This window comes from Lissotriton helveticus, chromosome 9 (assembly GCF_964261635.1).
Source record: "Lissotriton helveticus chromosome 9, aLisHel1.1, whole genome shotgun sequence".
In the NCBI taxonomy this organism is placed as follows: domain Eukaryota; kingdom Metazoa; phylum Chordata; class Amphibia; order Caudata; family Salamandridae; genus Lissotriton; species Lissotriton helveticus.
The window spans coordinates 90,458,284-90,471,899 of NC_136070.1; the positions used below are offsets into that span (position 1 = coordinate 90,458,284).

General features: G+C 44.1%; 1 protein-coding gene across 11 annotated transcripts in view; it reads left to right on the plus strand.

The window, feature by feature from the left end:
• Positions 1-13,616, plus strand: part of GPHN (gephyrin) — a 1,934,090-nt gene that overhangs the window by 1,893,370 nt on the left and 27,104 nt on the right. For all 11 annotated transcript variants that reach the window (XM_078659537.1, XM_078659532.1, XM_078659529.1 and 8 more), the window contains 3 exons: positions 11,413-11,500; positions 11,695-11,768; positions 12,157-12,221. In XM_078659537.1, the coding sequence (XP_078515663.1) occupies positions 11,413-11,500; positions 11,695-11,768; positions 12,157-12,221 (227 nt within the window). The remainder of the gene's footprint in view (positions 1-11,412; positions 11,501-11,694; positions 11,769-12,156; positions 12,222-13,616) is intronic.

Here is a 13,616-nt window from a genome sequence, read left to right on the forward strand (position 1 = left end):
AAAGGTGGCTTCTCAGTTTCACAAAGAACAGGAAATGCTCCCTGCTTTGGCAGATGGGACATTCAGTTTCAGGTTTTCAGTGCCATTTGTTGGATTTGAAGAGAGCTCTATTGGTTTATCCGGAATGATCTAAAACTTTTAGGAAGTCGGATTCCTTGTTTGTATCTTTTCGGGTTTCTAACAAAGGGTAAAAGGCTTCTCTGTTGTCCATCAGTAGACGGCGTAAACAAGCAATTTATTGGCTTATTCTTCAACAGGCACGCCCCCTCTGGCAGAAATTCAGGGCTGTTCAACCAGGGACGTGCCCGCTGTAAGGGCAGAGTTAAAGGGGGAGTCTATTGCTGGGATTTGTAGAGCATCCACTTGGACAACTCCAAATACATTAGTAAAACATTACAGGCCACGAAATGTATTGTTTGATAGTACTAACTTTGGAATAGGGGTGCTGGGTTCGATTTCTCCTAAACCATTTGTGCTGTTCTTTAATAAATCACTATTGGGTGTTTCAGTCATTGGAGATTTGATGTAAAAAAAAAATCTGGACCTATTTTCCTATGAAGGCCGGTCTGGATGGTTTTAATAATCCGCATTGGTGCTGAAGGGGAGGAGGACAAGTCTGGTCCTGGAGGATGTCTCATTACACACCGGTAATTCTTCATTAATTCTGGTCCTGTTATCCTCATCTCGTTCATCACTCCCCTCGCTCCCGGCCTTTATGTGGGCTTAGTACTGCAGGATAAATGCTGGGTAAGTATAGCCTTTATTGGCTCCCTCTTAGGATCGAGTGGCATACTTAGTGTGTTCTTCTTTTTTCATTTTTTCCCTGTCTAGCGAGGTGAATACACCTCATTAGATGATGGGACGAGGACAAGAGGGACCTAGAGGCAATAGCAGTCTCCAGTCAGCTCAGAACGGCATCACCTCTGCCGCCTGATCTCACCGGAACCAAACCAGAAAATTATGCTAAGTGTTTGAAGCCCAGCCAATTTTTTAAAAATTCGTTGTAAAAATGCCCACCGTAGAAGTTCTCAACTTAGCAAATCATTGTTCCTCGGTTTCATTTCGTATGTTGGACCATAATGGGCCTGCATTTGCTAGTGGTGTCTGGGAAAGTTGGTTGGCTTGAGTTGAAATCATGGAGGGTGCACCAGGAAGGAAGTCACACTCTGTCAAGCAAGTCCTTTTAAATTTCTTTTATTCTTCTTTGTAAAAACAAGTGATAGGGCATCAGCCAACGCATTTCGTTCCTATCAAAGTGTTTTAGGTGAGACAGTCCAATGCATCCAGTATATCCACAATAAATATCCAAAATTTATTGAAAGAAGAAGCCCCACAATAAGGGTTCAAAGTAATCAACTCCAGCTACGATGATCTGGAGATTCTCCTACTTTAAGATGGCAAGTGTGCCCGGCAGTGGTATCCCTTGAGTTGAAGGTTTTCCCTGTGTAGTCTTAAGTTGTTCTAAAATAATTTAGAAATGCCTAAAGATCCATCACCAATAAGCACAACTACGACTTAATATGCCTTCGTTTTACTTCATTTATATAATGAACTTTACCATAACAAGTATTCAGCCAGGAATTACTCTTTTGCTTGTTTCTTCTCTTGTATGGTTTGATCAAACATTACTGATAATCAGCATTTACAGCACAACCTATATATTTGTTATCTAAAATTAATTGTGGATCAGATGGTTACATATTGCCAAAGTGCTGTTTTTTTTTATTGTGTCCGAGCCGGTCAATTCCTACCAGGAGATTCATGGCTGGTACTGACAACAATTCTCAAAGAAAGGAAGGGGTAAAACACAGGGGCTACAGGTCCCTTACTGGCTTTTGTTATAGACTGCCTACACAGTATGAACCCACATGTCCCCATATTTTATTCATATAACAGTTTCTGTGAAGATCAGAGTACTAATAAAGAACTTGAGAGTTCACCTAGTTTGCAGAAGTTGGAAGCACTGGGAGATGCTTTAAAAGGCGCCTTTAGAATCCTGAATATGTACATGAAAATGGTTCTCGTCCCCTGAAAAAATATGAACCCTCAAACTTTCCTTCCATTTGTTTGCATTATATATTTAAAGTTTTCCAAGTCTGGTATAGTCAATGACCATGTTTATTGTGTTTGAAAATAGTAGCCTCCTTGGTGTCTCTGATTTGCAGCATTCCTTATTTTAAAAATGTTTTCATTAATTGCATTTGAACGTAGTAAATTATAAGGTGTACAGTGCAACATTTTTGTAGACTATGAATATAATGTTTAATGTATTCTATGATGTCCTTCTATTTAACTCACAGTAAAAATTATTTTGAAGTCAGTGCACATGCATTCAGGGAGATGCAACTACTGACAAAAGGAAGTGAGAAAAATAAAATTAAATGTCCAAACAGCAACTCATTCAAAGGGTCTCGCTACAGACACGAATACAAACCTGTGTATTTTAAATATATGGGGAGTCCTGCATTTCTTTAAAAAAAAATTAAACTGCTTTACATTCAAATGGAAGACAAAAAAACATAGCTAACAAAATGTAGCTCGGGTTTGTAAGCTCTTAGAAGAGGATTGCCACAGCTCATAAAAGCTGAGTGCTAGCCGTGTCCTGCCAGATCAGAATCCCCTTCACTCCGGTGGCTGCCCAGTTCTCAAATGATGTGCATAATCCATTTGCTTCAATTCATCCTCTTTTCCTCATGACGGGATTCTGAAGTACCCACAGAATCAGCATTTTTTCAAATTAAGGAGGTTTGAAAGAACAGAGAGGAAGGCTATTAAGGGAAAATATGTGGAAAGTGAATGCTGGACTTTGGTAGGGCTCACTCTCAACAGACTAAAAATTCAACAGCTCTTATTCATCAACACAGCGTCTGTTTTGTCATGAAAAGAGATTTCACCCAGGTTATTAGAACCCTTTAGTGAAGCTACTGTAGAACACTGGGGAAACAACTGATGCAATGCAGCTGGTTTTAGAAGGCCAAGTTTCACTCTGCATCCCATACCTTTTTCTGACCTGTATGAGGCGGCTGTTTCAGAGTTTATATAAAGTGTCCTCCTTTTAGCATTCTCGAGCTCTAAGCATCATTTCTACGACAAAAGGAAACCATTGATTTTGTTAATTTACTGCAGTCAATCTTCTACAGAAAATTGTAATTCTACTGTTGCTGATCCTGGAATGTGATGTTCAAAAGTACCAAACTTCTGTCCTATATATGGATTGTTAGGGCTGTAGTTTCTCATTAGAACTAGAATGCTGCTGCTGTTGGAAAGCAGTGTTTCACTCAGCATGTCAGACATTCTGCTCACAAAGAGGAGGAAGATAGTTGTGCGTATTTAGAAAATCTATCCTCGTTTTAGGTTTTGGACCACTTACCATAATTTGCATGAGAAAAATCATGGGAGGAAAGCATTTTCTGTAAAATTGTGCTTCATCAGATCCCAGCAGATGGCCAGCATTTTTCACACGGTGAAATCATCTTGGAACTCACCACAACTCCTAAAATATGCCACAAGTTACTGTATCTAGAAATTATTTTTTCTCTCAGGCTTTCACAACAATGCTTTTCAATGGGATGAAAATGGTATCCCTTTATCACCAAAAAAGAAAAGATCCTCTATTTGTGCTTCTTATAACCTCACAAATAGTTCTATGAAAAACACACTAACAGGTTTGTTAATTTCACCCGAAACTTTAGGTGTCCGATTTACAAAAGCAGCATTGCCCAAGTGCTGAGGCACTAGCAAATAGTTATTAACCAGTGTTGAGTAGGGTCCTCTACTTCACCTACCGACTTCCTGCAGGCCAATACCTGCCTAATATTTGCACAGGATCACATATTCTGAAACCAGTATATGGGTCAAGAGTTTTAGAATTTGGTCGAATAGATTATTTAAGTCACTAGACCTGACGGTCTAGTAACGTTTTTATGATTTTTCGAATCCTGCTTCAATAATATTGCAAAATAATTTTACTCAGTTTTGGAAGCTTCTTACCAATTGCAGTCTAATGCCAGGAAGCTCAACATTAAACATGTTGATGCCACAAAAGTCATTGCCTATGTTAGAAAAGTAAACAATATTTTCTATATTGTATTTACATTCTGATTCACGTTATATAAATGGTTTAAATATCTTTGAGCAGCAGAGGTCATCATAGCAGACTCGACGTAGTGTCTGTTACTATTTATTGACCGTGTTATCACCCTCCCGGTTTTATGATTTCCCAATCCGCACATTAGTGTAACTAATACAGCTGCCACGTTCTTTATCAATTGATAACGTGTTTGATTTAATGGATCGCCTTCTATGTTTTTAACTGATTTTCCAAACGTCTTACTGGGAGTGGGAGCAGAACATTAAGTTTTCAACCAAATGACTCCGGGATGTGGGTATTAGTTAATAAATTACTGTTAATGAAATCCAGTGTTCCGATCATACCTGGATTTCAAGCTCTTTTTGTACTCACTTCCTAACAGAATGATTGTTGGTCTTGAGATCTGGTACTTGGTAAAAGGTGTTTCATTTAATATTAGGACATCCTGACATGTTTTTTTGAAAAAAGCCCACTGTTATATACAAAGACTTCCCACAATGGGCATAATATGGCTTTAAAAGTAATTATATTTTAAATTGATAATAGAACGTAAGCTGTTCCAAAGCTGCTTGTGTATTCGCATTATAAAGGTCTCACAGTGAAGTCACTACAAAGAACACCACTCTTTGAAACTTCAATCCTGAAAACCCTCTGTAATTTAAATTCTTGTTAATGACCTTCATTTCCTGTAAATTGCAGGGGAGTTATTGATTTCTCACTTCCATATTTAGTGACTAATTATCAATCAATATCATATTTATCATTGTAATAAAACAGATGGGGATTAATTTGTGCACTGTCAATTCATCTTGGGCGTCCTATTAACTTGCTACCACGTTCTGTGCGCCATTAATAATCTTTTATGCTGGAGATAAAGATTTGTAATACTGCATTTACACAGATGTTAGAATAACTTTAGGGGGAAACACTCTTGAAAGCAGGCGCCGAAAATTCTGCAAATATCTGAAAGCATGGCTATTTTATGAAACCTGCGGAAAGGAAACTAAAGATTTTTGTTTTGTACCCCGTTACTGATACCTTGATAAACTTTACTTCTCAGATGCTCAAGACTATTTTATGAAACCAATTCTTATTAATCTGATTGAGACTATTAGTTGTAGATTCCTTACCTTTTGAATTTCCCTCAGGCTTCATTCTGGATCCGCAGATTTTTCTACAGCCATACCCCTGCGCGTCGTTAGGTGGCATCGGTCAGCTCCGCGTTCATGGTGGATGTGGTGGGCACTGGTATAACGTTGCGGGACCTACATAGACACGGCCCATGCTCGCTGACGTCAGTCCTTTCTTTTTCCACACCAGCCTAGTGCAGTCCTGGAGAGACCTTAGCTTTTTTTTGGCTAGTCTTTTTTTACTTTTGTCAACTTTTTTCTTGAGTCTTAGACTCCTAGTGTGTCGAGGATGTTCCAACATCAGATCAGCTTCAAGCACTGCAGGTCCTGTCACTGGGCGATGTCCGTGACAGATCGGCACCTCATGTGCCTTTGGTGTCTGGAGCGGGACCACGACCCGAAGTCGTGCTCCGAGTGCCGGGCCATGAACCCAAAGGCTTTGCGGAAGCAGTCCCCAAAGCAGTTAGAAGCCTGGCGCTCAGCCCTGTGTTGCTTTGCATTCTCGTTCAAGAGGAAGGTGTCAAGGACAGTTGCGGAGCCCACACTCCTCATCGCACTCAAATTCGTCAGGGAGGTCTTCGGGTAAGTCAGGGAAACGCAAGAAATTGTCTAAGAAGCACAGGCGTTATTCACCTTCACCTCGTCCGTCGGCAGACACAATGCGGGACTCCGATCGTCTTCGCTCGACAGCTCAGTCTCCGTAGCAGCCTTCTGAGATGACTCTGCGCCTCCCCGCTTTTCCGGTAGCTGGAGCATCTTCTGCCCAAATCCAAAAGTTCTCTGAGGCCTTGTACCTCATTGTTGGGCAGCCCAGCTCCACTGGTGCACCTTCGGGCCCCCAGGAGTTGGTTGGGGGCCCATGGCCTTTCAGATTGGTAGCTCCGTCCCAGACTCCGGAGGGCCCCGTGGATCCGGTATCAGATCCGGATCAACGCTGGTCAATCTTTCTTGACCTTCCCCGATGTTGATCCCGACGACTACCGTGCCCCTGGCTGGTGCTGACCCAATCCTTGTCCCTGAAGTGGACACAGAGCTGGACTGATGTCACTCGACGTCTATTCCGACACCGGAAGGAACTTCGGTTCCTGTTTTAATTCCTGGTGTTCAATTTGAGCCAGAAGGCGGTGATGTGGAATGAGAGGGCAGCTGGACCCTATAGCTGACCAACTTTAAGAACCAGGCTGACGAATGGACCTGGGTGATGCCAGTGGTCTAGACACTTCCCCTGACACGCTCTTGCTTTCCCTCCCTACTGTGGCTGTGGAGGAGGGAGTCTCCAATTCTGTGGTGGGGAGAAGGGCAGCCGAGGTTCGGTGGCAGTCAGGAATAATCTCCTGACAGAGGTGCTTGAGCCTGCGCCTTCCACTTCCGAACCCCTCTTGCTGTTCAATGAAGCCTTTATTGATGTCCTTCTGGGGACCTGGTCCAAGCACAGCACGGGGGCTCCTGTGGATAGGACAATCGCCTGCTCCGTGCGACCCAGCGTTCCTGATGCACCATCCCTCTCCTAAGAGTGGTCCTTGGTGGTCCAAGCCTCTTGTTCAAAGGGCGCACTCCCTTCTGCTTCCCCAGATAGGGAATCCAAGAGGTTGGATCATCTTGGGAAAAGGATGTTTTCTTCCTCCAGCTTGACGTTACGGTTCTTGAATACTTCTTGCCTCTTGGGCCGATACTCCCATACCTTCTGGGGTACGCTTGCGCAGGTTCTGCCTCAGTGCCCGCAGGAGGCCTGGGCTGTTCTCTCCCAGGCGCTTGCGGATGGGTGAGACTCAGCCAAATTCACGATACGTTGTGGACTGGACACCACCGACTCACTGGGCAGAACGATTGCCATGTCGGTAGCACTCGAACACTATTCCTGGTTCAGGACTTCTGGCTTCTCGGGGATGTCCAATTATACCCGATAGTCATGCCCTTTGATGATACTCGCCTCTTCGGCGACAAGGCAGACTTGGCACTTAAGCTCTTTAAAGATTCTCGAGCTGTGGCCACATCCTTGGGCCTCACGGCGACCTCCCATCCATCTCAGTCAGATTTTATCCCTTTTGTGGTCACAGAAGGTGTGCCCAGCCACGTCCTGTCCAGCCCAGCCACCGAGTCATTCAAGCTGTCCGGCCTCTGCGTGGTTGCGGTCATAGTAAACAGCATCCTCGCCGGTCAGGGAGCAAACGGGCGGGCCAGTCCACCCTTTCCCCCACTGCCTGCCAAGCTTCCTATTTCGATGTTCCAGGCCCATCATCAGCCAGTTGGAGGCAGGATCAGCCATCACCTCCTCCATTGGCATTCCATCACGTCAGACAGGTGGTTCTGCAAATAGTCTGAAGGGGCTACTCCCTCCCGTTCAAGATTACTCCTCCCTCCATGCCACCTTCTTAAGATCGTATGTCGGAGGATCATTTGGCACTTCTCTGCATGAAAGTATCGGTTCTCTTGTCGAAGGGAGTCATAGAGAGGGTCCCTGTGCCAGAGGTATGTCGTGGTTGTTATTCCCGCTACTTTCTGGTACCCAAGAAGGACAAAGGCCTGCATCCTATCCTATCCTATCCTATCCTCAACCTCCAGGCCCTCAACTTCTTCCTTCGGAAGGAGAAGTTCAAAATGCTCACTTTGGCCCAAGTCTTAACTCCCCTCGAACCATGAGACTGGATGGTGGCGTTGGACTTGCAGCTATGGGCTGGTAGGACGGGAATATGGAAATATACCCCTTCCTGCCAGCCCACAGGCGTTCCCTACGGTTCAGTGGGCCACGAGCACATTCAGTTCACCGTTCTCCCTTTTGGCGTTTCCAGTGCCCCTCGGGTGTTCACAAAGGTACTGGCGGTGGTCGCAGCTCATCTATGCAGATCACTGGTTCCAGTCTTCCCCTAGCTCGATTACTGGCTGTTGAAGGCGGGCTCACCCCAGGCTGTTGTCTCCCACCTCTAGACTGTGGCGAACCTCCTGCACTTGCTGGGGTTCACTACCAGCATGCCGAAGTCACATCTGGCTCCCTCTCAGACGTTCCCTTTCATTGGAGCCATTCTGGACACAGTGCAGTTTCGGGCCTATACTCCTGAGCAGTGAGTCCGGGATATTCAGGCTATGATACCAATGTGGCAGCCTCTATCTCGAATTTCAGTGAGAATGACTGAGGCTGCTGGGCCTAATGGCCTCCTGTATCCTGCTGGTGGATCATGCCCGATGGCATATGCGGGCTCTGCAGTGGGACGTGAAGTTCCAGTGGGTGCAGCTTCACAGGAATCTTTATGGCTACGCCCAAATGCAGTGGTGGCTAACGAACCAAGATTGGGTTAGCGGCAGATCCCTCTCCCTTCCCCAACCAGATCTTGCAGTATTGACAAATTCGTCCTCCCTCCATGCCACCTTCTTACGATCGTATGTCGGAGGATCATTTGGCACTTCTCTGCATGAAAGTATCGGTTCTCTTGGCGAAGGGGTCATAGAGAGGGTCCCTGAAGTGACCAGTCCTGGCAGGCAGGGACAGTTCACAAAACCCTTTTCCTACTCGTCACAGAGTGGGGCAGGATCAGCAAATCTCACTAACTCCACCCTACTCTGTGAATAGTTAGAAAATGCCTTTCCCTCTCTTTGTCTAAACCTTGGCAAGTTTAGCCAATGAAAGGAGGTGGCAGGAACTTCCAGTTCTTGCTTCCCTGCTGAAGTCTTCAGCCTCTACCCTGGCCTTCGTGCTTCTCCCTCCCGCCACCCACTGGTCCTTCATTCTACCACTACAACCTTTCATTGAGTGTTCGGGTGCATGTATGTATGTATGGGTATTTGTGTATGTGCTTGGGTATCTGTCCATGTATTGCGGGTGCGCGAAATTTGCGTAATTTGGTTTCACATAGTGACGTAAAATGTTTTCAATGACGCGAAAGAAAATCCATTTCACGCTCCATTTTAGTGCGAAGTGCGTTAAATTTCATGCAAAAAAAGATTATGCACTATGTACTTTTGCTCGCAAAAGCAGTGCAAGCAGCCACTCACATTCTATTGTTCTCGTACCTTTGCGGTAATTTGTATTACTGCGAAGGGCACGCAATGGCGCAAAGTGGCGTAATTTCAGATAACACGCAAAATGCTAAATCCCTGAGTTACTCGAATTACGAGGACTTAATCTAAATTTCGCCCAGGCCTTGCTTGCATGTGCTTGTTAATGGATGGGTGAGAGTATTCATGTGTGTATTTGCGAATGGATGTTTGAGTGTGTGCATCTGCATATACTTGTGATATTCCTGTGCCGATGGTGCAGAGAGAAATGGTAAGGGGACAGAGAAGAGAGCTCTGCGGGAAAACCCCACACTTACAAGGGTATTAAATTGAGGCTCATCACTTCACAATCTACTAGATTGGTGGCAAACCAAGGGAGTGCCGTAACCAGAAGGCAGAGCACAGACGAGGAATTATTGCTGTAGTCTGGTAAAGAGACTCGATGTTTGGGTAAGGCTGAGCTGTTCCAAAGGAAAACTTTTGGCAAATGACTGACAGTATTGTGGAAAAGAGATTGTTTTTTTCTTTTTAGTGAAACGCTTTTATTTAGATTTTACAGCATAGATAAACATAGTATGTAATCCTTTGCACAGTATATTAAATACATCATAGGTGAGCACACATTTCTCATGCATTCTGGGGAATCCTTTTCCCCAAGTGTCCATAGTTTTTGGCACGTAATGTATGTCCTATGTAGGACCTATAGATGCACCAGTCAATATTGGGTTGCAGTTGCAACTTTACGTGGTGCCCTTTATGGCTGTTTGCCATTCTTCATCTCAGAGCGAGCCAGTATCCTGCTCCCATGCTTGTCGGAGAGTGTCAATTGTTGCAGGGGTGTATATTACCAGTGAACACTACAATTTAGATATTTTATGGTCCCCCAGATGTCCCATAAAGAGCTTTGAGGACAGTGGCTTAGTCATTGAGGTCAACCAGGTCCTTGACTCGAGGGAGTAAGGCATATCTAAGTTGCAAGTATTCATAGAATTGGTGTTTATGCAGGTATTATGAAATTTGTAGGTAATCAAAGGAACATAACGATGCTGCCCGTTATGACCTCATCCAGTCTAGTGATTAATAATTGTGTCCTACCTGTGAAAACCCTGAATGGGCCCTGTCGTCACCCAGTGTGGTGCCCTCCCAAAGTGTTGTTTCTTTAGTCGGCTGTGCTAGTCTATGCTCCTTAGTGCCTTATTTCATACTTATTACCAGTGGTGGTGGCAGGTGGGAAGGCTTTCCTGCTCAGGAGAGAATATGAATCCATGTGTGTGTCTCCCCCCAGCCCCCCATTGCTGGTTTCTGTGAGGCAAAAGTGGGATCTTCCTGAAGGTCCCCAACCAATCATTGGCAATGACCAGATTTGCTGCACGGTAATGAGCCATAGGATCCACTGCTCCTATCCCACCATCCTAAGAAAATTTACAGCACTTAGTCCTAGCTGTACGTGGAACCGACCCGGCCCATGAGAAGAATCTTGTATGAAACATGGAGACAAGGGGGTTGACTCTTCCCATCTTTAAAGATGTAAGTGCATGGGCTTTCTGATGTCTTAAATGATGGGAGTTACCTTATTTTATTTTATCTCCCTTAAATATATTACAGATTTTTTTTAATTTAAGAGATAAAACGAACAGTTTGAATCAGACAGGTTCATACAAGTTAGAAACACCATTGCTAACATCAGCTTTGGAATCCAAATCATTCAGATTTAAATGAATCCCCTTTATTGACAGGGTGTTTGCGGACCCCTTGTCTAGGCTGGTTTCCCAGTGTGAGCACTGACCTGTTCCAAACATATATGAATCATTTCTCACGATATGTGGCCTTGGCTGACACATGTACACAAGGCAGGACCGGAGTGATAAAACTTCCCCCATGAATGGTGTTTATTTACGTCATTAAGGCGCTGAATGGGACCATCTAATCAACGGCCCCACCCCATACTCCATTAAAGCGACTTATCATTCTGTAGGTAGTAAATGTTTCAGAGTATTTAGTGTGACACCTAGTCGCAAATATTACCACTACAATATTGATATAATGCCTTGAATCAGAAAGTTCCAATGGTAATTGGTTAATGTGGAGATTACAAATCTGTAAAAGTTACATTTCTTTTTTGTAAAAAAAAATAAAAGTATTTAAGTACTATTTGGTACAAACTGTTAATGTGTTTTGATCCTTTGTTTTGTGTTCCTGCAGCCCAGATGACTTACTTAATGCCTTGAACGAAGGCATAAGCCGTGCTGACGTCATCATCACATCAGGGGGCGTGTCCATGGGTGAAAAGGTAGGCAGTGGTGATGGGCATGTTAAATGTAATGTGGACTGCAGCATACAACTGCTTGAGGTGGTTACTGGATTTCATTTTGTTGTATGTAATATTTCTCGTCCATGTCTGAGGCGGCTATTTCTTAAGAATGTGACTGGTTTTGAAGAACTAAAATTATGATTGTTTTTTTTCCTTTTTATTTTGTTTAATAGGATTATCTCAAACAGGTGCTGGACATCGACCTTCACGCTCAGATACATTTTGGACGAGTGTTTATGAAGCCAGGGTAAGGCCTATTTTAACTTTGAATTTATGAGGTTTAACACTAGGCACATCATTCAGAGTTCAGCTGATGCCACAAGGTGGTGTCTACAAGAACCTCAAAGGTGTACTCTTTCAGCACAAATACAGATTATTCAATAGCAACAGTTTGTTTTGCTAAACACCATCAAAATATGTCTGTGTGTACATATAAAAAAAAATAGATTGTAATTCAAACCCAAATTAAAAACTCGTGGCATTTCTATTGCGAATTCATTTGGATTCAGTTGAACAAACACTCGGTGTCATCACTTGTTGAGAACTAAATGGCAATTACAACCCAGCATTGTGAGCATGACTTTACTTTGCAAGTATCAATTAAGTGCACCTGCTTTTTGTATTTGTTTTTTTAGCCTGCCAACGACTTTTGCCACAATGGACTTGGACGGCGTGAGAAAAATAATATTTGCACTTCCAGGTAAGTTTTCGTGAACGATTACAGTCTTGAGAAACATTTTAGATTCACATTGATGCAATAAAACCTGGCCTGTGTCACCTAAGTACAAACGTCTTGAGAGGTGTGTGAAAACATGACTCTTGCGCCATCTTTCTCTCTCACACTCACTCACACACCTATACTTTACAAATTATTTTTAGAACGTAATATGAGTGTTTTGGTTTTCTTCAGCAGCTTTGTTGGTCAGTGTTCAATACAGACCCTGTTAAAAACCTAGGGAAAGAGCAAACTCTGCATCTGTGAAGTCAAAAGTTAATTGGATATCCCTGAATCATGTGCTTTAATAGCCAGAGGGTTGTACTTCACTAGCCAGGAACATTTGCCGCGCTGTAGCTATTATGCACATCAGGTCACATTGGCACAAATACAATTAACCTTGTATTCCTATTGTGGAAAAACACAGATTCCATTTTGCGAATTGTGGTAATAGAGTTCAGTCACGATGTGAGATTGTTCTCTGGCCGTCTGCCTTTAATCCCTGGGTCTTTTGTTCTAGTTGTGTCCTATGGGTTTATGCAGCTATGTTGAGCAGTGTGTGTGGTTGGTCCTATGTGATTTTCATAAATTGCTGAAACCCACTATGGCTAAACAGCCAGACAGTGTGTAGAAAGTCAAGGGGTTATGGCTTGGTTGGATGTTTGGTAGGTCATTATGAAATAGCACAGTAGAGTAATAGCCTGCTAAAATCCTGAACACGACCTCACTGTATTTTTTTCATTTTTTTAATATTTTTTTAATTTCATGAAATCCTTGGAGTACTCTTTGTGACCAATCCATTGGCCTGTCTGTATCAAATTGAAAATAAAGCCAGCCTGCACACTTGCCTCTTTGGTGCTGCCTTAGATTTACTTGGCTGCCGGGTAGGAGCGCTCGGTAAGAGCTCCTGTGCTGGGGATCAAGTTTTCTAGTTTTTATCCCCGTCAGCCCCGAGCTACACCGTCTGGAGCAACGCTACACAAAAGTAACTGGATCCACAAGTAACTGGAGTTAAACAAGTAACTGGATTTGCTTACCTGCCTGGATGAAACCTGCTGAGGATCCCCGACCTGCTGGAGACTGAGACCCGCAGGAGAGGACCGAGCAGTTCCCGTCGTCCTCCTCGGACCTTGGGCCCCCCGCTGGCCAGTTTGCGGAGCTCGTTGCGGATGTCTTCTGCCTGGAGCCAGCTGTGGGCGACTGGTGTGCCTGGCGAGGTCGGTGGTTGACTGCGGGACGTCGCTGGAGTGGACCCGGACTGAGATCATTGCTGGCGCCTGGAGAGCGGCGGGCACTTCACTGCGGAGGTGTCCTGCCTGCCTGTGACTGCTGCCGGGACTGCCTATGACTGCTGCCGGGACCTCCGGTGTCCTACCCGCG